The sequence below is a fragment of the Ctenocephalides felis genome, unplaced genomic scaffold (assembly GCF_003426905.1).
Source record: "Ctenocephalides felis isolate EL2017-DRISC unplaced genomic scaffold, ASM342690v1 CF-g0.4_SCAFFOLD_01492, whole genome shotgun sequence".
Taxonomy (NCBI): domain Eukaryota; kingdom Metazoa; phylum Arthropoda; class Insecta; order Siphonaptera; family Pulicidae; genus Ctenocephalides; species Ctenocephalides felis.
Window position 1 is genome coordinate 41905703 of NW_020537646.1, and position 27855 is coordinate 41933557.

The 27855-nt window shown below is 29.3% G+C and overlaps 2 protein-coding genes across 3 annotated transcripts; one reads left to right on the forward strand and one right to left on the reverse strand.

The window, feature by feature from the left end:
- The first annotated feature begins 902 nt into the window (after positions 1 to 902).
- LOC113370695 (ceramide-1-phosphate transfer protein-like) lies at positions 903 to 3016 on the forward strand. 2 transcript variants are annotated; one of them, XM_026611390.1, is made up of 4 exons: positions 903 to 1188; positions 1313 to 1527; positions 2613 to 2788; positions 2877 to 3016. In XM_026611390.1, the coding sequence occupies exons 1-4, from the start codon at positions 1058 to 1060 to the stop codon at positions 3003 to 3005; spliced, it is 651 nt and encodes a 216-aa protein (XP_026467175.1). In that variant the 5' UTR covers positions 903 to 1057; the 3' UTR covers positions 3006 to 3016. The 2 variants fall into 2 exon arrangements, with proteins under 2 accessions (XP_026467175.1, XP_026467176.1); XM_026611391.1 differs by having other exon boundaries at positions 903 to 1129.
- Positions 3017 to 3892: 876 nt separating this feature from the next.
- LOC113371253 (solute carrier family 28 member 3-like) lies at positions 3893 to 27498 on the reverse strand. Its single transcript, XM_026611888.1, has 14 exons — positions 27481 to 27498; positions 26559 to 26826; positions 19172 to 19346; positions 13144 to 13297; positions 12953 to 13044; positions 12024 to 12129; positions 11792 to 11953; positions 11146 to 11239; positions 10931 to 11090; positions 9050 to 9174; positions 8876 to 8962; positions 8576 to 8691; positions 4298 to 4478; positions 3893 to 3987 (listed from the first exon to the last, which is right to left on the reverse strand). The coding sequence occupies exons 1-14, from the start codon at positions 27496 to 27498 to the stop codon at positions 3917 to 3919; spliced, it is 1809 nt and encodes a 602-aa protein (XP_026467673.1). The 3' UTR covers positions 3893 to 3916.
- Positions 27499 to 27855: the final 357 nt, after the last annotated feature.

Genomic DNA, 27855 nt, shown 5'->3' on the forward strand with positions numbered 1-27855 from the left:
GTGGGCGCACCTTCATTTGTGCGTATAAACATGGTATAAATATACACCTAAGTCTGTTTTTACACGGTCTCTTTGTATACGGTTTTGATATAACACGGTTTGAAAATTGAATATTTTTAATTTTTTTACACGATTTTATTCCATTTAGCACGATTTGAAATTTTATGTACTTAAATTTTTTTGTCAAATTTAATTTTTGCGAAGTATGTTCATATCACAAAAAAGTATTTATGAAAGAAAAAAGTCTGAAACCATCAATAGTATCGATAGTTTGCGAACACTAGCTTAAAGATTTAAGTGAATTCCCCTTTAGCGCGTACAAACAATTTTTACTGGTCAAAGCAAATGTGAATAGCACTAATTTAGAGGAATTATTATTAAAATAAACATGAATTCTTGTTCTTGAAAATTCTTGTTTTTCACTAATTTTAATAGGTTTTAGAGATTAGGAACAAATCACCCATTTTTGTATAAAATCAATCAGTCTTTTTTACACGTTTTTTTTTTACACGGCTTCTTCTGGAACCGATCTACCGTGTAAAAACAGACTTAGGTGTATATGGAATTTGGGCAATATGATACAATCCAAAAGTATTTAAAGGTATTTTAAATCTGATTACGATTTTGTCCTCCACTGAAGTTACAAATCGGTCTGGCTGAGATTTTTGTTAGTTTTATCGCATTTTGTAATTTTATGGATTAAGTTAAATTTTCCACAATGAAGTTTTAAGAATATATTTTTTTAATATTTTAAATTTGAATGGATTTTCGGCCGGTCTACGTATTTTGCCCATTGAACATTGTTTTCCCTCAAACAATCAATAGTTTTTTCTACTGCATGAAGTCATTTATAATGATTACATTGACTTAGGCTAGAAGCATTTTCAAAATGTCTTTCGATGTCAAATTGTCACTTTGACATCGATAAATGTTTCGATTGTAGGTTATTCATACGTCAAACGTGAGCAGACTGAAAAGTAATTATAAATTGCAGATTATAACAGTAGTAACAGTAACTTATGCTTGAAATTATATTTGATTGTTGAATGAAGAGAAAATGAGCGACAAAACTAAAATCAAATTTGATCTTCAAAAAGTCCACGATCATTTTCATGATTCGGTTAACAAAGTAAGCGAAGATGATGTGAGATTAGAACCGTACCTTAATGGATATAAAGAACTTTATAAGTACGAATTAAAATGCATTAAATTATCATTCATATTTCTTCTTATTTATAAAAAAAAATTATTTATAAACTGTCATATTTTTTATTTCTATATATTTATTGTATTTATATTAATTATATTTTAGATTTTTCCAACTCATGGGAACAGTGTTTGGTTTTGTGAGTAGTGACGTAAAATCCAAGGTAGATATTTTGGAAAGTCTGCTAAATGATCCTAATAATGGAAAAAATTTCCAAACGTTTAAGTCGATGATAGAATATGAAAAAAATAATGATTTATTAGATAAAGAAGAGTACACTTCTGGCAGCAGAACGTTACTGCGATTGCATAGAGGCTTAGGTATGTTATTTATATTATGAAACAACTTTCACGATGTAGGTATAACTTTTCTTTTAATCCTTTGTCGGGCCCAGTCTATCTGACAGATACAGGGTCAACCATTTAGCATGCAGTAGAGAGTTCAGTAGCATTGTTATTTTACATTTACTAGGTACATGTCCACATTAGTTTGTATTTGAACTTTGCAAAGTTTGACAGTTGGAATTTGTTCCAAAAAGTACACTGCGCCAGATGCTTTTTGACATACAAAATATTAAGTAATGATGGAATATGTTAGAAATAATGATATATTAGATAAAGATGTGTACATTTCTGACAGCGGAATATTATGATTGCATAGAGGCTTAGGTATATTATCTCTATTTAGCATGCTATGGAATGTTTTAGTAGTCTTTTTATTTTACCAGGTATACATCTACATTAGTTGAAATTTCGATAACTTGATAGTGCGCCAGGCGCTTTTTGATATGCAAAATGTTAAAAAGCACTGTGTTTTCAATGTGATAATTACTTATGTTGTTTGAAAACTCCAATGAAATCTGATAATTATCTTTACATAAACAATTACATTGTTTTGAAAAATGGAATTGTACCATAAATATTTTGAGCACACATACATATATCTATATTTTGCAATACTGTATTTGTAATTTTGTAATATTATTGATCTAATTTATATTTAAATTCAATTTAATTGTATTGTTTACAAAAATGTATAGTTTGTGCCATCAACATATTTTATATATACCCCTATGAATATTCTGCTATACTATAAAAGTATTATATTTATTAATAAAACACACATCCAGCATTATAGAAAAAACAATATAATGACAATGAGCCTTCTGAGCCAAACTTAAATCTGATTCTGTTGGATACACTGCGCCGGAATGTGTACTTAAAGTAGAGTGACTGCACAGAAAACATTGATTATATTATTCAGAATTTGCATTATGTGGACTTAAGTTGTAATAGACTTCTCATCACATTACTTTTAATCCTAAGATTTCAAAATATATGTTGTGGGTCTATATATTCCAAATATTTATATCTGTATTTAATTCATATTATTTTTGCTGTTCTAGATTTTATAAGAGAATTTCTGAAAGCTTTGGGTGAACTGGATAATTGTCAAAAGACTAGTCATGTTTGCCAAATTGCTTACAATAATACGTTAGCTAAATTTCATCCATGGCTTATTAAAAAAGGAGCTAATGTAGCCATGTATACCATGCCAACCCGAGAAGTATTGTTGAAAAAGGTGTGTTTCTTGTAAATGCCTAATAGAATATATTTTTACCACGTAAACTATTTAAAACAAATAATCTCTTATCTAAATTATCATTTAGGTTTGTGGCGATGAGGAGGATGTACAAAGAGCTATTACAGTGCTTCCTAAAATGCTGTCTGTAACTGCAGATGTCTATAAACGAACAGATGATTTATACTCCAACCATGATCTACATGATTTGCCCTAGAACTGGGTTACTCAAACCCATGAGTTATTCCTTTAAATTAATTTATTACATTTTATATTAATTTATTATTTTTTAGTTCAATCACACTAGAAGTTTTTAATATAAGATTTCTATGCACTATGCTATATTTTATATTATGAAATATTAATTTAAACCAATAATATATAGATAAAATTTTTATTTGATGTATGGAAAAAGAAAGACATGACAAATCATTCCAATTTATAAAAAATGCAAAAAGACACTTTTGCATTTTGATTTTAGAAATTTTTTAAAAGATGTTAGTACATTTAATTGCTTTTTTTTCTCTGTGATAATAAAATATGAAAAGTCACGAACAGAAAGGTTATTATAGAAACGAGAAAATTAAGTTTTATAATATATACATATCGAAATCTGATTTGCACAAAAATTATTTGGATGGATGAAGTAGTGACACTCTAAATAAAAAAAAAAATGTTTGAAGTAGAATTATGTATATGTTATAAAGAGACTTGTTAAGAATTTATTGAAAAAAATTACAAAAACATAATATTGTCTGTATTGTGACTTATATAATATGATAGCCTATATAAAGAAGAAAGTTCTTTGCTTTAAGTGTCTTAAAAATTTATAAATTTTACTGCCCCTTTAAATAAGAGAATACATATATTTTGTAAAAATATATCAATGAGTTTGTATTTCATTAAAATAAACAAATGAATGAAATAAAACAATAGTATTTTTAAATAAATATAATAAATAATTTTTTATCATTATGCTATATAATCAGACTATTTTTGTAAATATGTACAATAGCATTTCAATGTTGAAAGATATTATTCACCCATGAGTGTAATATATATATATATATATATATATATATATATATATATATATATAAGCATGTTGGTGTAAGTGTAATTGAATTGTCAAGTATTCAGTATGCCAAAAGAGTGCCTTGTATTCATTTGTGGAAGATCATCATCACCCATCAAAAGACCTAAAACATATATGTACATATTTAATGTAAAATTAAATTTATTTAATATAGAACAATTTGCTCTTTACAAAACGATTTAAACAATGAATTAAATGCTAGAATTCCTATTCATTCTAATTCATTTTTACTATCAAGTCCTCATATGAAAATTCTCATATAAGAAGAGTTATATAAAATGATTGTCAATATGTTTTTAATCAGCTTTTTTACTTTAATCATATTTTATTAAAAGAAACAACACTAATTTTAGTAATAAATATCTATCATTTCAGTTGTTACTGCTGTTTCGATTGACAAATCATAATTATACCTGCAATACTGGCTGTTAGAAAGCACACAGCATTACCCGAGATGAAGGCCCTGAATGAGACTGCTGTGATATTTTGCTTCTGTTTGGGGCTCAATGCTCCTAACACCGCTATTACGATACCGATTGAGGCAGGGTTTGCAAATCCACACACTGAGTAAGTGGCGATGGCAGCACTACGTGGCTGTTGAGTAATAATTCTGACTGTAAACTAAGGTAGGAAGGTAGAACGAAGTAGCTGAAGTAATTATTTAAAAACTAACCAAAAGGTAAGACATAGTAACTGAAAAAAAAATTGATATGCGAGATTGATGGCTTTGCGCTCAATGCCAATATTTAAATGAATTTATTCTCAAAAACGGATTTTGCGCTTTTGATGAAACTTGGGACGCATTGTTATTATAGTTCAATCGTGGCAAAAATTTAAAGTTGGTAAATTCAATCCTTTTCAGGATTTGTGAGTTTGATGGCTTCTAAACGACAGCTTATAAAAAAGCTGAAATTTATAAATTTTGAAATTTTAAATCATATCTTGAATATCTAGCTGTAAGTGGAATTCTGTCTTGAGATAATTAAGGCATCGTGCCTTAAGGCAAATTGCTGGGACTTCCCGTATCAAAAATTATTATTTTTTTAAAAACGATTAACATTTTTGAAAAAAAAATTACTTTGAAAAAATAAGATTTTTGAGAAACTATGAATTGGACAAAAAATTACTTTTTTTTGAAAAAAAAAAATTTTAAAAAAAATTTTTTTTTTGAAAAAAAAAATGTTTTCTTTATTTTGACATATTTTGGAAGATCTGAACTTTTTTTCAAAGCAAAGAGACAAAATATAAAGCGCGTAAGCGCCGCGTCGCTGTCTAACTGATAAACATTGGTACGGAACCCATAGGAATGTAAACAAAATTTATACTTATTGTTAAAATCTCTATAAAATATATGATAATTTCATGTGCATATGTCTAATGATCATTTTCGACCGCCAAATGGCTTTTTTTTTTACTTTTTTTGTTAGATCTCCGAAACCGCTAGACCTGCCCTTATGAAAATTTGATCAATTCTTCATCTTGTCAATACAAGTAAAATGCTTTTTGAATTATTGAAATCGGACGCTCCCTTCTCTTAAAAACTGAGGTACCGTGTTTGGCACTTTTTGCCCCATATCTTCGGAACGGCTAGACCTGCCTCCGCCAAAAACTAATCAGCACGTCTCCTTATCAATACAAATCGATGTTTTTTGAATTATTCAAATGGCTTCATCCGTGTTCCCGAAATCGTCGACGAAAATTTGTATCCGCACAAACATATATACACGCACACACACACACACACATACATCCATTTTTTCTAAGGTATGCCAAAATATTCAGAAACCTCTGAAACGTAAAGATATATAAAAATTTTCATTTTCGATTTTTTTGCGATTACTATAACTTACCCTACGGGAAGTTAATAAACAGTGATATGATAACCTAATAATTCGGGCGAACATTTATCAGAAATGTATCAGAAAGGTCTGACAATCATTATAAGCAACTATATCGTCCAATTTAATAAGCATGCACTTATTTTACAGTATTTATATAATAATCTTTTTATAATATTTCAAACATATGTTTATTAATTACACAGGTCTACAAAAAATGTGTCTGTATTGGGCGTGCGCAATGTTTTCCAATATAGTTTTTACCACTGAACACGAATCTAGATTCAAAATTGGGGGTCAATTAACAATAAAAATTGGAAAAAAAAACAAAATAAAAATGACAAAAACTCGGATCTAGTAATTCTTCTGCATGATACTTGAAATCTTATAATTTCTGTCGTTTCTTGGCCCTTTATACTTTAAATGACTAAGATGACTTGGCCATTTTTACTTTAAATGACTTAACTGAGATTCAATTAAATGATCTATTGAGTTTTTTGTATAATTCAGCAGTAAATTGCAAAAATATTCACTCCCCATTGCCCTTGGGTAATCTGAAACCACGTTTGCAATTTCGATATCTGAAATTGTGTTGGTACTGCTGTATTCTATAAAAAAAACTAGCTGTAAGTGGAATTCTGTCTTAAGGCAATTAGGGCATCGTGCCTTAAGGCAAATTGCTGGAACTTCCCGTACCAAAAATTATTATTTTTTTAAAAACGATTAACATTTTTGAAAAAAATTTAATTAAAAAAAAATAGATTTGAGAAACTACAAATTTGACAAAAAATTACTTTTTTTTTGAAAAAAAGAATTTATATGAAAAAAAATATTTTTGTTTGAAAAAAATTTTTTTTTTTGGATACAAAAAATTTTTTTGAAAAAAATGTTTTCTTCATTTTGACATATTTTGGAAATTCTGAACTTTTTTTCAAAGCAATCGCACTGCTTGAACTGCATAGAGACGAAATGTCAAAGCGCGCATGTGCCGCGCCGCCGTCTAACGCATAAGCATATGTACGGAACCCATAAAAATGTAAAAAAAAAATATACTTATTGTTAAAATCTCTATAAAATATCTGATAATTTGATGTGCATATGTCTAATGATAATTTTTAACCGCCGAACGGCATTATTTTTTACTTTTTTCATTAGATCTCCGAAACCGCTAGACCTACCTCCATGAAAATTTGATCAATTCTACATCTTGTCAATACAAGTAAAATGTTTTTTGAATTATTCAAATCGGACGCTCCGTTCTCTTAAAAACGAAGGTACCGTTCTTGTCACTTTTTGCCCCGTATCTTCGGAACGGCTAGACCTGCCTTTGCCAAAAACTAATCAGCACGTCTCCTTATCAATACGAATCGAATGTTTTTTGAATTATTCAAATCGGTTGATCCGTGTTCCCGAAATCGTCGACGAAAATTTGTATCCGCACATACATACACACACATACATACATACATACATACATACATACATACATACATACATACATACACACACACACACACACACACACACACACATACATCCATTTTTTCTAAGGTATGCCAAAATGTTCAGAAGGTTTTGAAACGTCGAGAAATGCAAAAATTTTCATTTTCGATTTTTTTGCGATTACTATAACTTACCCTACGGGAAGTTAATTAATAGATCTTTATAAGTGATAAGTGAATACTCAATGGTCATTAAAAGTAAAAAGGGCAGGAAACGATCGAAAATATATAATTTTCATCATCATGCAGAAGAATTACTAGATGAGAGATTTTGTCGTTTGTTCATTGTTTTCTAATTTGCTGCTAATTGACCCCTAGTTTAGATTCGTTTTCAGCGGCAAAAACTACATTGGAAACATATGCCGCACATCCAATATAGAGACAATTTTTCTTGTGGACCTGTGTATAATGAGACAGTGATATTATTTCAAGTAGTTGCATATGTAAACTTTTAAAGGCTTTGTCTTTCTAACCGTTTTAACCTTCTCTAAGGTAAATTAAAGTAATCGCAAAAAATCTAAAATGAAAATTTTTGTATATCTTTACGTTCCAAAGTTTTCTGAACATTTTGGCATATCTTGGAAAAGATTGATGTTATTTGTATGCATGGATACAATTGTTCAAAAAACATTCAATTCGTATTGATACAAAGACTTATTGACTAGTGATTAGCACAAAACGGTTCAGCCGTTTTGCAGATTCGCGTCAAAATTATTTGCTTGTATTAACGGAATAAAAAATCGGATAAATTCCTGCGGTTTTGGAGATTCGGAGAAAAAATTAAAAAAACACGTCGTTTAGCGGCTAAAAATGATCATATTCATTCGTCAATCAACATTTTGTCAAACTTCCAAAGTTTCAATGAATTTCAATTTACGGTACAGAAAATTCCAGCAATTTTCGTGTTACGAATTATTTATGAAACAACGGCCCGCCCAATCTCTACCAAAAACTAATAATCACGATCCCCAACTAATATCTTTCGAACTGTTTTTGAATGTTTAACTTGGTTCAGGATTTTTGTGGACAAAAAATTTTGCACTTTAGCGCTAATTCTAAAGAAACGGCCCGGACGATTGTCACGTAAAACTAATCGATGCAAGCTCTAATCAAGTGACAACGAATTAGTGTACTTTTGAAAAAACGCCAAACAAACATAATTGTTTGCATTTTTCGATCTTAATTTATAAATTGAAAATTAATTTCTCTATTTACACTTCGAATTTATTATGATATTCATTTATAACGATATTGATAACGATAAAATTTATAAAGATTCCATAAATGGCAATAGTTTGTGAAAAGCTTTGAATATTTTCAAAATATAATGAGTAACCTTGTAATAACTTACTGAAAGGAGTCCTGCTTTTTTGTAGGCACCTAATTTCTGATAAGCAGCAAATTCATTTATTACAGTTTTTAATCCTATTAATGTACCCACGTACTCGCATTCGCTCCAGGGAATTCCTGTGTATGAATAATTTTACAATTTAATAAACTAGTAAAAATAATTTTGTACAATTTTGAAATAACTTTATAAATATCTATTGCAAATTTACAAATCGATTGAAGCGATGTTTTTTGACTAATTTCAAACTTTTTTAACACTGCCAGAGAATTATTGAATTAAGAGAGAATTATTAGTATTTACCCATAACCCAGCTCAATGGCATAAAGATGTATCCGAAAATTTGTTCGAAAGTTAAGTCGGCATTTCCGACAAGGGTGCCAAGATAACCTTTAACAAATAACAATTTGTTAAGCTTGGTATTTAATAATTAAACTAATTATATAATGCAAATTTTATCTATATCAAATGACTTACCTACTGTTCCATTTAAAAATGCCACAAAAGCGACAAACGCAATTATATTTGCAATGACTCCCAAAATGATGCTAGTGGCTTGCATTGCACCATTGCACGCTGCGTCCAATAATGAAGCATCAGTACTATTATTAAATAAGACATGAAAAGTAAAAATAAGTCGTACACAATGAATATAAATAATTAGAATAATCTCTATGTCAAGAAATAAGCCCTTATTGCACAAAACAAATTTCAAATCAAGTAATCTATTTTCTTTCATGTGCACCAGATCAGTTAAAAATATTGCTTTTTTGAAATTGTATATTCGGTCCTCAAAAAAACTGACCAATATCTTTTAAACAATTTTCGAATTTTTGAAATCGGCTCATGATTTTTGACTAGAACTTGAACGAAAGTATTTGTACTTTATTTACCAATTGTAAAGAAACAGCTTGGCCGAACGCGTTCGCGACGCGTTGCGAAAAACTTATTAGCGACGAAAGGTCAAAAATCGTTTTACATGCGACCACACATGGACCACACACACTCATACTTTTTGCAAATTTGGTATCAAACTATTTAGTCTTGAAACGTCGAGAAAAAATATAAATTGCAATTTCAATTTTCTGACAAAAGCATAAACTTCTTTTCTGCGAAGTTATGAAACCGTAATTGGGAATCGTGCTGATTGGTTTTTGGTGAAGATTGGACGGGCTGTTTTTCGAAATTAGTTATTGAAATTTTTTTGCGATGAGTTTGATTAAACTCTTAGTGTTGATGGTCTTAACGAACATTCTAAATTATTATGATCTTACGAAAGTTGTTTAATTACAAAATTTCAAAGTTTGGAGAAGTGGACCTTGTTAGAATTTTAAAATTATCTCGTCATAATTTTTAAAATTGCTAATTCTGAATTCTTATTAGTTCATGCAACTTGTTATAAGGCAAAATATCACTCACAAGTAGTTTAATACGCCGCGGGTATCAAATATTTATCTACTTAATTTTGGATTAATTAAAGCATAAAGTACTGAACTAAAAAAGATTCAGAATTCTGTACAATCTGCTTTAGTGTGGCCAATATGATTCACAGACCAACGTGTGAAATCGCGAAAACCTTTTGTTTGTGTAGACGGTGTGCAAAAAATGGTTTCACAAAAAATTTCGTAGTTTTGAAAATTTTCGAAAAAAAATTCAGAATTTTCAAAAAAAAATTAAAGTTTCAAAAACTCAAATTTTCGAAAATTTTTATCATTTTCAAAAAAATCTAAATTTCGAAAAATATCAAAATGAAAAAAAAAATCTTACAAAAATTCAAGAAATATTCGGATATTTTGAAAAAATTTCAAATTATCAATAAATATAAAACAATCGTTTTATTACAGAGATTCTAAAAAATTTCGAACTTTTAAAAAATTTTCAAAATTATCAAAAAAATCAAATTTAAAAAAAAAATTGAACAAATTTCTTGTAAACATACACATAAGTTATTTGTAGAATACGCTACTCGCCCAATATAATAAGCACTTATAAATTTACAGTATGTATTTATAATAAATAATCTATTTGAAATTATTTAAAACAATCGAATCGAATCTCATTTCTCGAATTTTTAATTACGTTACGGGAAGTTCCAGCAATTTGTCTTGGAGTGGATGGAGTGATGGTGATTTATTGCTACTCAGTCTCCCTAGGTTTTTTAAAATATTGAGTAATTAAACGTAAAAGCAATATTTTCTGCAAAAATAAATATTGCATTATCAAATGATCATTTATAAACTCAAGTCAATTTAAACGAATTAATATTATGCGTTCTTCGCTTCGAAAACTGATCTCAAATGTTGCTTTATATTATTATGTATATTATTTACGTTTATAAATAATAAATTATAATCTTACGATTTTGCCATTTGTATATTTGAAGCAGTAGTTTTTGATTTTTCTGTTTCGGGATAAAATAATTTACTAAATGCCAATGAAGCGGGTGCTGCCATGACACTCGATGTTAGCAGATGAGCTGGCTCAGCTCCGAAGCTAATGTACGCTGCTAATACAGTACCTAAAATGTTTTTTTTTATTATAAAGTATTAATAAAATTTGCTATTTGTTGTTACCTGAAACTGTAGCGAATCCTGACGTAATAATCGAGTGAAGTTCAGAATTAGTCAAAATATCTATATATGGTTTTATGACCAACGGTGCTTCTGTCTGTAAGAACATATTAACTTTATTACTAAAAATAAAACAATCTTTTTTCAAATAAAACACTATGTCCAAGAAGAGGTGTTGCGTACATTATCCGTGGCCATACTCTAGGTTTTTAAATCTTTATTAAAAAAATATTTTAAGAATTATTAGTTAAGCTAATCTTTAATTTTGCTAAATTTCTAAAATCGGTCCAGACGTTTTCGAGGAAACGTCGACGAAAGGTGAAAAATCGGCTCATACATACACGCACACACATAGGCATACACACTTCGCAATTTAGTCTCATTCTATTTCGAATGATTTGAAGCGTGGTGCAAAAATTTAAAATTAGAAACTAGTTTTTTTTTCGAAAACACAAACTGCTTCGGCAAGTGAAAAAAATGTTTATTTGTTATATTTAACCTATTTACCATTACCATTCATATGCAGGCAGCATAAAACGGCTATTTAAGTATTACAAACATACACTTTAAATTTATAAAAATCTAATATTTAGCGAGCATATTATAATTTTCATTTTTTATTTTATAAAATTATAAAATATTTTATTACCATTCCAATAAACATGTTTGCAGCAGCAACCACGCTTTCACAGACTGTTGTTCCAACTATTGTTTGCAAAATCCAACCCAATTTTAGAAGAACCCATTGCAGAGTTTCCAAGTAAAACAAAATGTTTATTGTAAATGAGAAAAAATATATTATGGACAGTACCTATTACACGAAACAAAAAGTTATTTATTATATGTGTATAAGACAATCTGTATATTAAATTATATCATACCTGAAAACCAAAAATTGGATTGTCGAATACTAACAAATCCGAATAAACAAACGCACTACCAGAATCAGTATATTTCAAGAACTTCGATACTTTTTCACCTAAGCAGCTAAAAACAAACGAAATTTTCATTCGATAATTTTAGCCAATAAAATGTTAATATCAGATTCGAAAGAATTTATACATAGATTAATTAATCCCACAAAAACACAATGTAAACAATCGCCAAGTATCGCTTTGCATTTCAAAAAATTATATGTCTATATAATATATTGCATATTTACTTGAATTTTTCTCGTGAAAAGTGATGACAAATCGAGTAAAAGTTTACGAAGGAAAATTATTAGTGCGTTTCTCTGTACAGTGCAAATGTATGTGTATAACCTCCAAATACTTTTTGCAATTGAGCTTATTGAATCAAAATATCCTAACTAGGTGCGCGGTTTGACATACATGTCACTAGTCTTACAGTTATTCGGGTGGCCCACTCCAACCTGTGGCCCACGTCTGTCCACCGCTAGTTATTAGTTTCTAGTTATTTTATTTAAATATTTTTTTTAGGAAATTATTACAATAAGTATATTTACAGAAAGAGTGTTTATCTTAAGCATCATTTTATTCAAGAAGATGACGCATCTTGCGCAAATGAAGTTTAACGTAAAAGTAATCTATTGTTGTGAATTTTTCATTCAATATTATAATTTTGAAATCCATGTTAATTTTTGTTACACAGGATCATTCTTATGTATGCCGTTGACAATAAGAGATTAAAAATATATCCATGTTAAAAGCGGAAAACTACAATATTTTAACAAAACTTCTAATTTTTAACAGAAACTGTTACAGAAGTTTTTCCTGATATTTTTCTATCATATCATGCAATGAATTTATATTGTAAAATGTGATTATAATGTAAAAAATTACAAAAATACCTGAAAATATCTCTGCCTACCTCCCAACGTATAGTGATCATACCAAGAACAATCTGGCAAATAATGCCTCCAAAAACAGGCTTCCAATTAATCTGCAAAATTATTAAATGGCTTTTATTGTTGTTATCATTTATAACAATTATAAAACACTTGATGTGTACTCATTTTTAAATAAGTTAATATGAACAAACCTTTCCAGGATATTTAGAAAAAAAGAATCCAAGGAAAAGTATGATAAATATTCCAGAAAATGATTGCAATCTTTCGGGCGTTTTCCAACTGTCGGCGATAATAAAAATTATTATCGCGCTCAAAATAAGTGATATTATAGTCGCATATACCCATCTAAAAGTAAACGTCATATATTATAATTTCATATGCATATACAAAATGATATATTTAGAGGAATTATGGACAACAAGGTATTTTGTTTTTTAATGATATTTATTGATTTATTGATATTATAACCACATTCTCATTTTTTACTCATCTTTGGTTTATGAACTACCAATAAAATATGGTATTTTAATTAAAAAAAAATTATAATAACAAATTTATTAAAAAACTAGTAGAAAGTGACATTTTACCTTAAGGCAAGTTGCATGAGCTTTCCGAAATGTGTAATAATTGACTTAATCAACCGAACTTGAGATTTAGATATTTGGATAGAATTTTCAACTCTTTATTTCGAAAATAAAGTTTTTGCTTTCAATAAAATCTAAACATTACGATTTCCAATTGATATCTCTTAAATACATTTAAATTATTTGTAATTATATTATTATTAGTGCAAATTCACGTCCAAAATTGTAGCTTATTATTTCCAATTTCAGTGAATTGACAATGTTTCACTCAGAACATCACAAAAGCAACTTTTGAGACAAATTTTAACTATAATATTTCTTCAAACTTTAATGAATGTTTAAAATTAAACTTGTTGCCGTATGGCCGTAAAATTTTAGTATGTTTGTTAGAACCATAATATCTATCAACATAAAATGTATCATAAAAAAAAAATTTGAACAGTTAATTACAAAGAAACGGTTCGGCCGATCTTTTTCCAGAACTAATCATCACGATTCCCTAATAATATCTTTCGAATAGTTTTTGAATTTTTGAAATCGACTCAAATTTTTTAGAACATAGACAGAAAATTTGCCACTTTTCTGCTAATTACAAAGATACGGCTCCGCCGATCGTATAGGTGATTTAACTAATACGAGTGCTTATCAAGTTTCATACAATGGTTTTTAAATTTTTTAAATCAACTCAGCTGTTTTTTAGAAAAAGTCGATGGAATGTCTAACTTTAACAAACCTCAAAATAACGCTACTAATTTTTTCAAACTTTGATGAATTTCTCAAATTAAACGACTTGTCATAGGGCCGTAATATTTTATGTTTTAGAAGACCATGATATCCATGCCCGTGCCAGTAAATCTTTACCAAAAACTAATCAGTATCTTTCACAACCACTATATTTTGAACAGTTTTAGAATTTTTAAAATAGATTCAGAACTGTGGGTTCAAACGTATAGGTACAATTTTTTTTCACTTTTCTGTTATTTGCAAAGAAAGAGCTTGGCTGATCATCATGCAAAACAGACAAACGCTAGTCCTTATCAAGTTACATCAAACGGCTATTAAATTTTTGAATTGGACAAGCCGTTTTTCAGTAGACGTCGTCGAAAGTTCAAAAATCTGTTCAAACACACGAACATACATTTTTCAAATTTAGTCTCATTTGCTTCAAAATGGCTTTTTTCAAATCGCATTTTAATAATAATAATAAAAAAATTCGTTTTGTTGTCTTTCGCATATAACCACATAAAGCATGAACCCAAAGGGTTCATACATTGTAATTTGCAGAGCTCATTTTCTCATGAATGGAACTATTGGGGCGCATGGCATCGTGCCTTAAGGCAAATTGCTGGAACTTCCCGTACCAAAAATTATTTTTTTTTAAAAAGATTAACATTTTTGAAAAATGAACTCTGAAAAATTAGATTTTTGAGAAACTATAAATTTTTGACAAAATATTACTTTTTTTGAAAAAAAGGCTTTTTGAAGGAAAGAGTACTTTGAAATATTTTGGAAATTCTGAACTTTTTTTCAAAGCCATCGTACTGGTTTAACTGCATAGAGACGAAATAGCGGAGCGCGTAAGCGCCGCGCCGCCGTCTAACGGATAACGGATAATTGGTACGGAACCCAAAGGAATGTAAATAAAATTTATACTTATTGTGAAAATGTCTATAAAATATCTGATAATTTGATGTCCATATGTCTAATGATCATTTTTGACCGCCAGATGACATTTTTTTTTACTTTTTTCTCTAGATCTCCGAAACCGCGAGACCTGCCGTCATGAAAATTTGATCAGTTCTCCATCTTGCTAATACAAGTAAAATGTTTTTTTGAATTATTCAAATCGGACGCTCCGTTCTCTTAAAACTTTTTGCCCCATATCTTTGGAACGACTAGACCTGTCTTTGCCAAAAACTAATCAGCACGTCTCCTTATCAATACGAATCGAATGCTTTTTAAATTATTCAAATCGCTTCATCCGTGTTCCCGAAATCGTTGACGAAAATTTGTATCCGCACACACATACACACACGCACACACATACATCCATTTTTTCTAAGATATGCCAAAATATTCAGAAACCTCTGAAACGTAAAGATATGTAAAAATTTTAATTTTCGATTTTTTGCGATTACTATAACTTACCTACGGGAAGTTAAAAAGCGGGTTTTGCAAGATATACAAGTCACTCCTTTATACCGTTGGATCTTTTTGTTTGTTTTTAGCAATTATTTCTTGCATACTTAGAATAGAAGTAAAAATGTGTTGTTTTCCCTGTGATTCTAGTAAAATAGCACAGCGTCATTTTGTCTATTGTATAAGTATGTCATTTTGCCTCAAATTATATATAAAACTAGCTGTAAGTGGAATTCTGTCTTAAGGCACTCCTTTATACCGTTGGATCTTTTTGTTTGTTTTTAGCAATTATTTCTTGCATACTTAGAATATAAGTAAAAATGTGTTGTTTTCCCTGTGATTCTAGTAAAATAGCACAGCGTCATTTTGTCTATTGTATAAGTATGTCATTTTGCCTCAAATTATATATAAAACTAGCTGTAAGTGGAATTCTGTCTTAAGGCAATTAGGGCATCGTGCCTTAAGGCAAATTGCTGGAACTTCCCGTACTAAAAATTATTATTTTTTTAAAAACGATTAACATTTTTGAAAAAAATTTACTTCGAAAAAAATAGATTTGAGAAACTACAAATTTGACAAAAAATTACTTTTTTTTGAAAAAAAAAAATTTTTATTTGAAAAAAATGTTATTTTGACATATTTTGGAAATTCCGAACTTTTTAACTTCCCGTAGGGTAAGTTATAGTAATCGCAAAAAATCGAAAATGAAAATTTTTATATATCTTTACGTTTCAGAGGTTTCTTAACATTTTGGCATACCTTAGAAAAAATGGATGTATGTGTGTGTGTGTGTGTATGTGTGTGTGTGTGTGTGTGTATGTATGTATGTGTGTGTATGAATGTGCGGATACAAATTTTCGTCGACGATTTCGGGAACACGGATCAACCGATTTTAATAATTCAAAAAACATTCGATTCGTATTGATAAGGAGACGTGCTGATTAGTTTTTGGCGAAGGCAGGTCCAGCCGTTCTAAAGATACGGGGCAAAAAGTGCCGAAAACGGTAACTCAGTTTTTAAGAGAACGGAGCGTCCGATTTTAATAATTCAAAAAACATTTGACTTGTATTAACAAAATAAACAACAAAATGGGAAGGCAGGTCCAGCGGTTATAGACTCTCAATAAAATAAGGTAAAAAAATGTCATTTGGCGATAAAAATGGTTATTGGACATATGTACATCAAATTATCAAATATTTTATAGAGATTTTAATATTGTGATAAATATTGTGTACACATTTTGTGTAATTTTTTTTGGGTTTCGTACCAAGACGGAACCCAAATTTTAATTTTTAATTACGGTACTGGAAGTTCCAGCAATTTGCTATTACTATAACTTGCCCTACGGAAAGTTAAAAAGCAATTTTTTTAGAAAAATAAAGAGTTAAATTTTAATTTTAATTGAATATTAAAATCTAAAGGTGCAACAGTTTTTAATAGGCAACTAGGTACTATAAAAATTTATGGCAAAGCTGTAAAATTTTTCGCTCTCTCATTTATTTTCAATCTCAGTCAATTTGTTGGGCATATTGTTATGTGGCATATTAAACCTTTTGTGCTAGAAATATTTTTATGGCAAAACAACGTTTGCCGGGTCAGCTAGTATATATATATATATATATATATATATATATATATATAAAATATATATTTGAATTGAATATGATAACATAAATTAGGCGCCTAAATATATGCATATATGCAAGATAATTAAAAATAAATAGTACAATTATCCAGAATTAATGGTTTGAATGGGTAAGGATATATAATTATACATAATTATATAGTTAAATTATGATGTGCAAAACATTCATTAAAACATTCCAGTTTTTTCACTTTGATTCTAGTTTTTAAATTAAATGAGCAAATATTGAAATAAAATGTACTTGTTATTCATTATTAATCATTAATTCTTTTCGGCTCTTGGTGCTATATTGACTCGAATACGAAATTTATATCATATCGACGTTTCAAAAATATTTTTAGTTCGCAAAGTTATAGTCATTTATTTTTTATACTTGTCGATATACTTTTCAGTTTCAGAATAATATAGACGTCTGCTTCATAACTGCGATATATATTCCACTAATTTTATTTCTTTAAATAACGGTTATTTAATTAGACTCAAAAAAATACTCCAGTATTTTTCCCAAATATTTTCTAATTTTCATTGTTTGTACTATTGTACTAATTACAAGCACCATATTATTGACAAAATAATATTACCATAAAATGGATTTCATGATACAAATAAGTAAAATAAAAAAAAAACTGATTTCCTAATTAATACGAATTACGATCGTATTTGTATATTATTATTAAACATCTTAAAATATAATAAAACATAAATTTCAGTGAAACACAAATAAAATCTAAATCAAACACTATTGATAAAGATGGTAAATGTGTAAAAATTGTATGCTTATTTTTTGGGTTATTATTAACTTCCCGTAGGGCAAGTTATAGTAATCGCAAAAAAATCGAAAATGAAAATTTTTATATATCTTTACGTTTCAGAGGTTTCTGAACATTTTGGCATACCTTAGAAAAAATGGATGTATGTGTGTGTGTGTGTGCGTGTATGTATGTATGTGCTGATTCAAATTTTCGTCGACGATTTCGGAAACACGAATCAACCGATTTGAATAATTGAAAAAACATTCGATTCGTATTAATAAGGAGACGTGCTGATTAGTTTTTGGCAAAGGCAGGTCTAGCCGTTCCGAAGATACGGGGCAAAAAGTGCCGAAAACGGTAACTCAGTTTTTAAGAGAACGGAGCGTCCGATTTGAATAATTCAAAAAACATTTTATTTGTTTTGACTGAATGAAGAATTGTTCAAATTTTTGAAAAAGCAGGTCCAACGACTTTGGAGATATGGAGAAAAAAGTGAAAAAATGAGCCACTTGGCGGTCAAAAATGGTCATTAGACATATGCACATCAAATTATCAGATATTTCATAGAGATTTTAACAATAAGTATAAATTTTGTTTGCATTCCTATGGGTTCCGTACCAATGCTTATCCATTAGACTGCAACGCGGCGCTTACGCGCTTCGATATTTCGTCTCTATGCAGTTAAAGCAGTACGATTGTTTTGAAAAAAAGTTTAGAATTTCCAAAATATGTCAAAATAAAGAAAACATTTTTATTCAAAAAAATTTTTTTTTCAAAAAAGTAATTTTTTGACAAACTTCTAGTTTTTTCGAAGTAAATTTTTTTCAAAAATGTTAATCGTTTTTAAAGAAATAATAATGTTTGGTACGGGAAGTTCCAGCAATTTGCCTTAAGACACGATGCCTTAATTGCCTTAAGACAGAATTCCACTTACAGCTAGTTTACCACTTTATTGCATTAAGGATACATATTTATTTATAATATTAATAATATAATGTCTAATTGAAGATTTATATGCAGTTTAATCATTTTAATATATCAAAGTTTCAAATATTTGTTTATTCAATATCATAATATATAATATCATAATTATATTTACCTTCCAGATGTGAAACTGTTATATGCTTCTATAGTCGGCGTCAATAATTTTTTCAAAGCAGGCCATACGAAACGTTTAAATACCATAAAATATAAAAATCCCAAGTAAAATAAAAGATAAATAATAGCAAGAAAACCATAGCCATCACACCATTGATAATTGCAGCGCCCTTTATCTGAAAAAAAAAAATTGTAATGTGATTTAAAACAAAATAATCATATTAAAACGCAATAACTATTGAATTGGCAAAAGCTACAAACTATAATACAAAACTATACTATCGCTTTTTAGACTATAGTTTAAATAAAAGAAAGGCCAAAAATGTTATAAAATTTCTACTGTTAACTCAAAGTTAACTAATATAGTATTATATTTAACAATTTTATTAACTTCCCGTAGGGTAGTTATAGTAATGGGTCAAAAATCGAAAATAAAAATTTTTGCAATTCTCGATGTTTTGAAGGTTTCTGAACATTTTGGCATACCTTAGAAAAAATGAATGTGTATGTGTATGTGTGTGTGTGTGTGTTTTGTATGTCCGCATTTTTTCGTCCACGTTTTCGGCCGCACGAATCAACCGATTTGAATTGTTCAAAAATGATTTCTATTGACAGAGATGTGCTGATTAGTTTTTAGCAAAGGCAGGTCCAGCCGTAACGGAGATAAAGAGCAAAGAGTGCAGAAAATAGAAATCGAGTTTTTGAGAGAACGGAGCATCCGATTTTAATGATCTAAAAAACATTCAATTATTAATGATTGGGAGAAGCGGTTATTAGTCTTTGGCAAAGGCAGGCCCAGCCATTTCGAAGATACAGAGCTAAATACACAAAAATTGGCAGTTTTTGAGAAAAATAGGCATTGGAATTGAATGATTAAAAAAACTTTCTGCTTGTGTTGACAATACAATTGCTTTTGGAAAAAAAAATCATTCCAATTTTTTTTTGTATATCAAAAATAATTCAGATTACAATTTTAATTCTGGTTAAAGTTTCAAAGCTCACTTATATACTTTAAATAAATATTCTTGACTTTGTGATTCAATTTATATAATTCTTATAAATATTAGACAATGTTACAATATTTATAATAATCTATTTGAAAACATTCAATATTTCTCGAACATTTCGTTACGGTACGGAAAGTTCCAGCAATTTGCCTTAAGACACGATGCCATACACCCCACTAGTTGATATTGTAATCAGATTGATTTTACTAATCTTATGTTCATTGATTTTATACAAGTATAAACTAAAATAATAAATTTATTAAGGAAAATGCAATTGATTATAAAACCATTTCTTTATGTGGTAGTCAAAGTGACATTTAAGAATATACTAAGATATTTATTTTTAAGAAGACAGATCATATCGTTTGGCCCTCTCTGAGCCATCAGCACATAGCGCATGAGCCAAAGGAAATAAGTCATACATTGCAATCAACCTTCGACAAGAACGAGAAAAAAGGTCTTTGCAATATAAAGCCTTATGCTTATTTATCTAGGATAAAGCCAATCTCTTCTTTTTCCCGTAAATTAAATGGCGCGTTTTTTAAATTAATTAAAGTAGAAGTATATTTTTATTATTATTATTGACTTTGTAGACAAGAATATTAGCCATTTTTAACTTTTTTTTTAATTGCAATCTGTCACACTTAGGACATTCAGTAATTGTTTTGACTTTTCTTATTAAATTTCTTATATATGAATCTTGAATGGATGGCAAACCAGTAGTTGTCCAGTCCAGTTATGACATTGACATTTTTATTATATATGCAACTATACCCACGAGAGGCGATTTTCACTTGTGGCTATATGGAGGCATCAAAGTTGCCTGATGTCAGACTTGGCAGTAGCGGGAACAAGAGACTAGAGACTAATTGGTGCTAGTCCACGCTCTATATCAAGGTCGAGCAACCTTTTTAACCCACGGGCCAATTTGGTTTTCAAAATTATATGGCGGGCCGCACGTAGTTTATATATATATACTAGCTTACCCGGCGAACGTTTAGCCACAGGAAATATTTTTAGAAAAACATCAGTATTAGAAATGACTAACTAATTCTGAACGTATAAATATGTGGTATATAAATGAAAGGGGCAGCTGACACAAATTACATTGATCATTTACCCACTACAAAGCTAAAATACTAACATTCATATCTGAATTAGGTTATGCTATGATTAGCGAAACGAGTGAGATATCAATTACTCTGAAAAAAAATCAGTTTTCTCTGAAAAACAGTTTTATTTTCGAATATTAATATTAAATTTTTAGATTTTTTTTGCTAAAATTGCTCCTTCTGCAAATCATTCAGAAACTATGTACTTCTAATGCACATCGGGTAATATTTATCTTAGCTTATACTGCAAATCAGTTAGTTCTATCGAAAGTAACCATTTTGTTGCCAATATTTAACTATTGTTTTTAAAATGTTGCAGAGAATAGAGCGAATAAATTTAAGCTTTTTTTATAAGCTCAGAAAAATCTTGATTGAATTTCAATTAAAAACGTTCACAAAAAAGGCGAAAAGTTTAATTGATCTATTGCCGAGCTAAATGAAAAATGATTGAACTACTAAAATGACTATTATAAAGTAATGGAAAGTAATGGAGTTGTATGTAGTTTTGAATTCCGCATTAAAAAAATTAAAATAAAGAACAAAATTTTAAAAAAAATGTTACGTTTGTACAGCCCTTAATAAAAATAAAACTGAACCTTTTTCATAACCTCAAAATTCTGGACTCGGAAATAATGTAATTGCAACAAAATTACCACAAAAAAGTATATATTTATGAGTGTATATTATAAGCGTTTATAAATAATAATACAAAATGAAAATACATAATAGCTGAAAAGAAAAACTATATTACTTGAAAACTTTAATAAGAAATTTGGCACTGCTTTTTTATATTAGCTGATCAAAATCAGCCGTTTTTTTAAATTTTGTTCTTTATTTTATTTTTTTTAATGCGGAAAGTAGCAGCACGTATGCAGCTTTGATATGTTTTACTCAGTTTTGATAGGTGGTAATTTCTTATGAATTTCATGGTTGAATGACATTAACACGGGTCCACAAAAATTCGGTACGTAGACGTAATGGTTTATTTTTGATTTCAAAACGGTGGAGGGATTCCAAAACGGTAGAAATAAATATTGTTGTAATTGGCAATATGGATTAAGGCAAGTTTTATGAACTTTTCGATATGTGTAATAACTGACGTTATCAAAAGAAATTGACATTTTGATAATTAGATGAAGTTTTTAAGTGTTTAGTGCATGATTTTTATCGCCATGCTAATTTTAATTAAAAACACCAAAACGTTTTTGAAAACACGAGATCAAGCTACCCAAAAAATAATTACCCAAATATATTTTAGATAATTTAATCATCATTGATAAAAATGCATTAAAAAAATAAAAGTTACATTCTAAAGAATTATCAAGCACAAAATAAATTAAGATTCTCAATAATTTAACTCAGAGCAGTAAATCGACACTTAATGTCGTCCTACAGGCGACACTCGTACACAAAGGTCGACATTAAATTAAAATCTTCGTCATTTCCACCATTGTAGATTCTAAGTTTGTCATCTCTTTTTCTATTTGTAAGTTTTCGACATTGGTTAATGCGGTGTCCCCTTTTCTTGCAGTATCTGCAAGTGACAAATGGATTGTATTTTTTATCAGATCTGATGTTTAAATATTTTTCATATAGGTATATGACATATGTTTTTTTATGCATTTCCAATGTACTTTTACCGCTGAAGATAAACCTATAGTCAAATTTGAGACACAAAATATAGAAAAACATTTAAAATCTGGCACAATCTAGCATTTTTTCTGAATGAATGAATTATTATCCAGCGACTTTTTTTTTGAGGGGCTGTGAAATTGTTCGCACATATACGCACTTCCAAAAAATAATTTATCATAATTTGATTTGTTTTTTTTTTTTAAAAGCGAAAATGTCCCAGTGCTGACATGAGATTTATAAAAAAATGCGATGTTTACTGAAAAAAATACATTATCTAAATCTGTATAATTTTGCATGGTAAATGGCGAAAAAAACATTTACATGAAAACAGCTGTTTTGTTAGCTTTGAACATTTGGAATCTCAATTAAAATTTGTTCACATTTTCTTTTTCTGAAAATGGAATGTGAAACACAAGACACAGCAAAAGATATTATTCTTTATTACCAAAATGACGAAAGTACTACAATTGTTCTTTCATATCCAAAAACAATTGTATAGTTCGCAATTTGGGTCGTATACTCCTTTAAGCATTGCATCACTATTGAGCTAACTTACTTTGGTATTGAAAAGCACATCGCCATATCCATGCTCTAAATCAGTGATTCCCAAACTTATTTCACCTACCGCCCCCTTTCCAGAAAAAATGTTACTCAGCGCCCCCCTTACAAACTTTCCGAAGGAGAAGTTTGTTTTCATCAAAAAAATCCGCTAATTTTATGTTTTCTAGACGTTTCAAGCCATTCTGAATCAAATGAGACCAACATTTGGAAAAAGTATGTGTGTGTGTGCGTGAACAGATTTTTTTGCCGTAAATCGACGTTTTCTCAAAAACGACTGGACCGATTTCAAAAATCTAAAAGCCATTCGATGTATCTCGATGAGGACTATTGTTTGTCAGTTTTGTGCGACGATCGGCCAAGCCGCTTCTTTATAAATAGCAGAAAAGTGAAAAAATTTTCGTCTACGTTTTAGCCCGCAATTCTGAATCTATTTTAAAAATTCAAAAACCGTTCGAAAGATATTGGTTGGGAATCGACCTGATTAGTTCTTGGTAATGATCGGCCAAGCCGTTTTCTTGTAATAAAGTGTTTTTTTTTAATTTAAGTAGTAGTAATTAATAAGTAGTAGTAATTTTTTAGACAATTTATATTTTTTTTGGCGGTAGATACCACAGTCTTATAGATCATACTAAAATATTACGGTCCTACGCCAAGTCGTTAAATTTTGAAAATTCGTCAAAGTTTGCAAAAAGTAGTATCGTTTTTATGGCGTTTGTCAAAATTAGAATTTTCAACGATGCTTAAAAGCGCATAAACCGATTTTAAAATTTTAAAAGCCAATCGATGTATTTCGATGTATTTCGATTATAATTTTAATGTGAGGGAAGAGGAATGACGGGGGGTTTGCTCGTACCTACGGTAAATTTGTTTGCAAAAAGTCATAAAGGGAATCGCGTTAAAATGCAAGCAATAGCGGATTTAGACTCGGAAATTAATACAATATCAAAATCGCTATTCCAAAAATTACGCGTTAAATCTCAATCCAGGAGCCTTAAGCTCCACGGTGTTGTTGGAATTTCAACGAAATCGAATAATTTTACAAATTTAGAAATATTTAATGAAGATGGTACATTTGCAAAAAATAAAAAAATATAAATGCCTTTGTGCTTACGAAAATATTGAGTCTACTACCCGCGCAGCAAATCCAAATTGCTGAACCAAATCTTCCTAATGGATTAAAACTTTTGGATTCACACTTAAATATTCCGCAGCGAAGTAAATATGTTGATAGGTGTTGATACGTTTTTTGAAATTTTAGGTAACGAAAGAATTATACTAGGACCCGATAAATCTATTTTACAAAACGCGGGTGGACAGTTACGGGTAGATATCAAAGAAATATAATCAATAGCACGACAAATAATTCGCCAACTTTACAGATTCTCTTACAAAAAATCTCTTAAAGAATCCCTTACCAAATTTGGTAAAGTTACACGCTTTGAAAAGTTATATAAATTATCGACATACAAAGAAACATATGAACCATTCTTTTCATTAAACCTTTTGCGAAACAAGAATTGGCAGTGCATAGTTTTAAAAATTATTTACTTACTAATACACCTATGCAAATATGGTTGATTAACTTTAATTAAAATATTTATCTTTATATAATTCAGTGTTTTTTAATATAATTCAATTTTAATCATTTATTTATATATAATATTAATATTATAATATTTTTTTAGTTTTGTGCTTCAAACGCCCTTTACAACTAAGCATCGCCCCCTAAATACACCAAAGCCCATCACCGCCCCCCAGAATCGCCGCAGCGCCCCCAAGGGGGCGCTGGCGCCCACTTTGGGAATCACTGCTCTAAATTGTCAGTAAGCCTTTAAATTCACGAAAATTTAAACCTCGCGACAAGTTCTCAATTTTTCTTGCAATATTGTTAAACTAATATTTATTTTATTAGGAAATGCTATTTCTACGAACAACTGTTTTACCAGTATTTGACTGACAACAAAATTAGGCTTTACAGCCGTATTTGATCAAATGTCTAGAAAAATAATCTGTAGTTGAGAAATGCTTGGCAAGCCGCAGAAAAACCTCTGGCGTAAGGATGGATAATTAGAAGAAGTCAAAAAACAATCAGTCAATGGATTAAGTAGAAGTCAAAAAACAATCACCTTTAACAGGTTTTAATTTTCTTTGTTCTTGGCCTCAAATAAGCTACCCAGCAAATTAGTACAATGATTTTGTACATTGTGTATGCATGTCATTTTGTCCATAAGTAAACAAAATTTTACTGAGCAATTCAAATTATATCAAACACCGAAACACACGATAATTGTAATAAAATTCATATTTATTGATTCTAACGAATAACGATAAATAAGTTTGAAAATTGAATTAATTTTTTTTTCCAAAATCAATTATTTTGTTGAAACAAGCAGAAAATTCTTTGAATCATTCAAATCGGACGCTCATTTCTCTTAAACACTGCCATTTTTTGTACATTTAACTCTGTATCGTTGAAATTGCATGAACTGCCTTTGCCAAAAACTAATCATTCGAATAATTCAAGAAACATTTTACTTGTATTAACAAGATGAAGAACTGATCAAATTTTCTTGAAGACAGATCTAGCGGTTTCGGAGATCTAGTAAAAAAAGTAAAAAAATGCCATTTGACGGTCAAAAATGATCATTAGACATATGCACATCAAATTATCAGATATTTTATAGAGATTTTAACAATAAATATAAATTTTGTTTACATTCCTATAGGTTCCGTACCAATGTTTATGAGTTAGCCGGCGATGCGGCGCTTACGCGCTTCGATATTTCGTCTCTATGCAATTAAAGCAACACGATTGCTTTGAAAAAAAGTTCAGAATTTCTAAAATAATTCAAAATAATTTTTTTTTCGAAAATCTTTTTTTTTCAAAAAAAGTAAATTTTTGTCAAAAATTTATAGTTTCTCAAAAATCTAATTTTGTCAGAGTAATCAAAAATGTTAATCTTTTTTTAAAAAAAATAATTTTTGGTACGGGAAGTTCCAGCAATTGGCCTTAAGGCACGATGTTTAGAAACCTTCAAAACGTGAAGATATGAAGTAATTTCATTTATATTACCATGTTTGTACCAGTACGAAGTGGCGTAAGCAAAATATACTATTGCCAGGACGTGCAAGCAAATGCTAGCCAAGACTTTGATAGTTTTTTTGTGCCTTAGTACAGAATAATCCATAATATCCCAAAGCTTTCCAACAGCTTTTGAAACTCCATTTTCTTCAACCGCTCTGGTATCGTCCTCGTTTCCATCATTTAAAGATTCCTGAAAAAGTAAAATACCGACAATAACAACATTAAAATCTCTGAGACTCTTCCAAGCATCAATATGCTAGCATAAAAAAAATAAAATTGAAATTATTATTAATAATAGCACTAGTAGATATGCCACTAATTTATAAATAACGAATTGTAAACAACTTGTCAGCGTTCTCTGCTAAATGTGATTGTATATACAGATGGCAAAATAAAATTAAAATAAAAAAAAATTAATAATAATACTCAAAATCATTGATTTGTTTTTAAAATGTCATTCAAACAAGTTCTTTATTGTCGAAATTTATCAACCACTAATAATGCATTCAAAAAAAATGTCATATTTGCACATGTCTTATTATTTATGGTTATTCAAGACATCCCTGATTTAAATGTCTCTACATTTCTTGATATTAACAAAAAAGAATTAAAACATCTAGTTCATTTTGTTCATTGTGTATCATTTTATCATTTCTTTATGGAATATTAAGAATAGCATGTATGTTAATTCATATGGTTAGTTCATTAATAATAAAATATTTATATTGATATTAATTAATATTTACTAATAATAGATCTAAGCGATTGTTGTTACTACATATCTATACAAGCTGAACCTCGCGCAAACTGATCATGCTTCAGAAATTGTTACTTTCTTATATCTTTATCTTTCTTCGATATAAATTTTTTTCCCGATCTTCCGATTTTTAGTGATATCTTGTTAAATTACCTTTATCGCCTTGGCCATAAATCAAAAAGGTGTTATTAGTAGAAATGAAAATGACCGAATGAAGGTAAAGGTGTTACATTTTAATTAATTTATTTTAATCTTCAACGGGAATATCGTAAATAGCGTGACTTATGCAATAATATAGCATAAATATTCATTTTTACTTTAATTTCAAATAAAATTGTCATATCTTTTAAGATTAAGTTGAATAGAAGCAACATTGAAAACTTACGGGAAGAACGGCAATTGTTACGTCTGACGTTTTACGTCGCCGTAGTGGATACGAATTTTCGCCTTGTTCGTTAGCATCCTAAAAATAACAAGACATTATATATAGTTTATTAGTGGTACATGGCATTGTGCTTTAATGCAAAC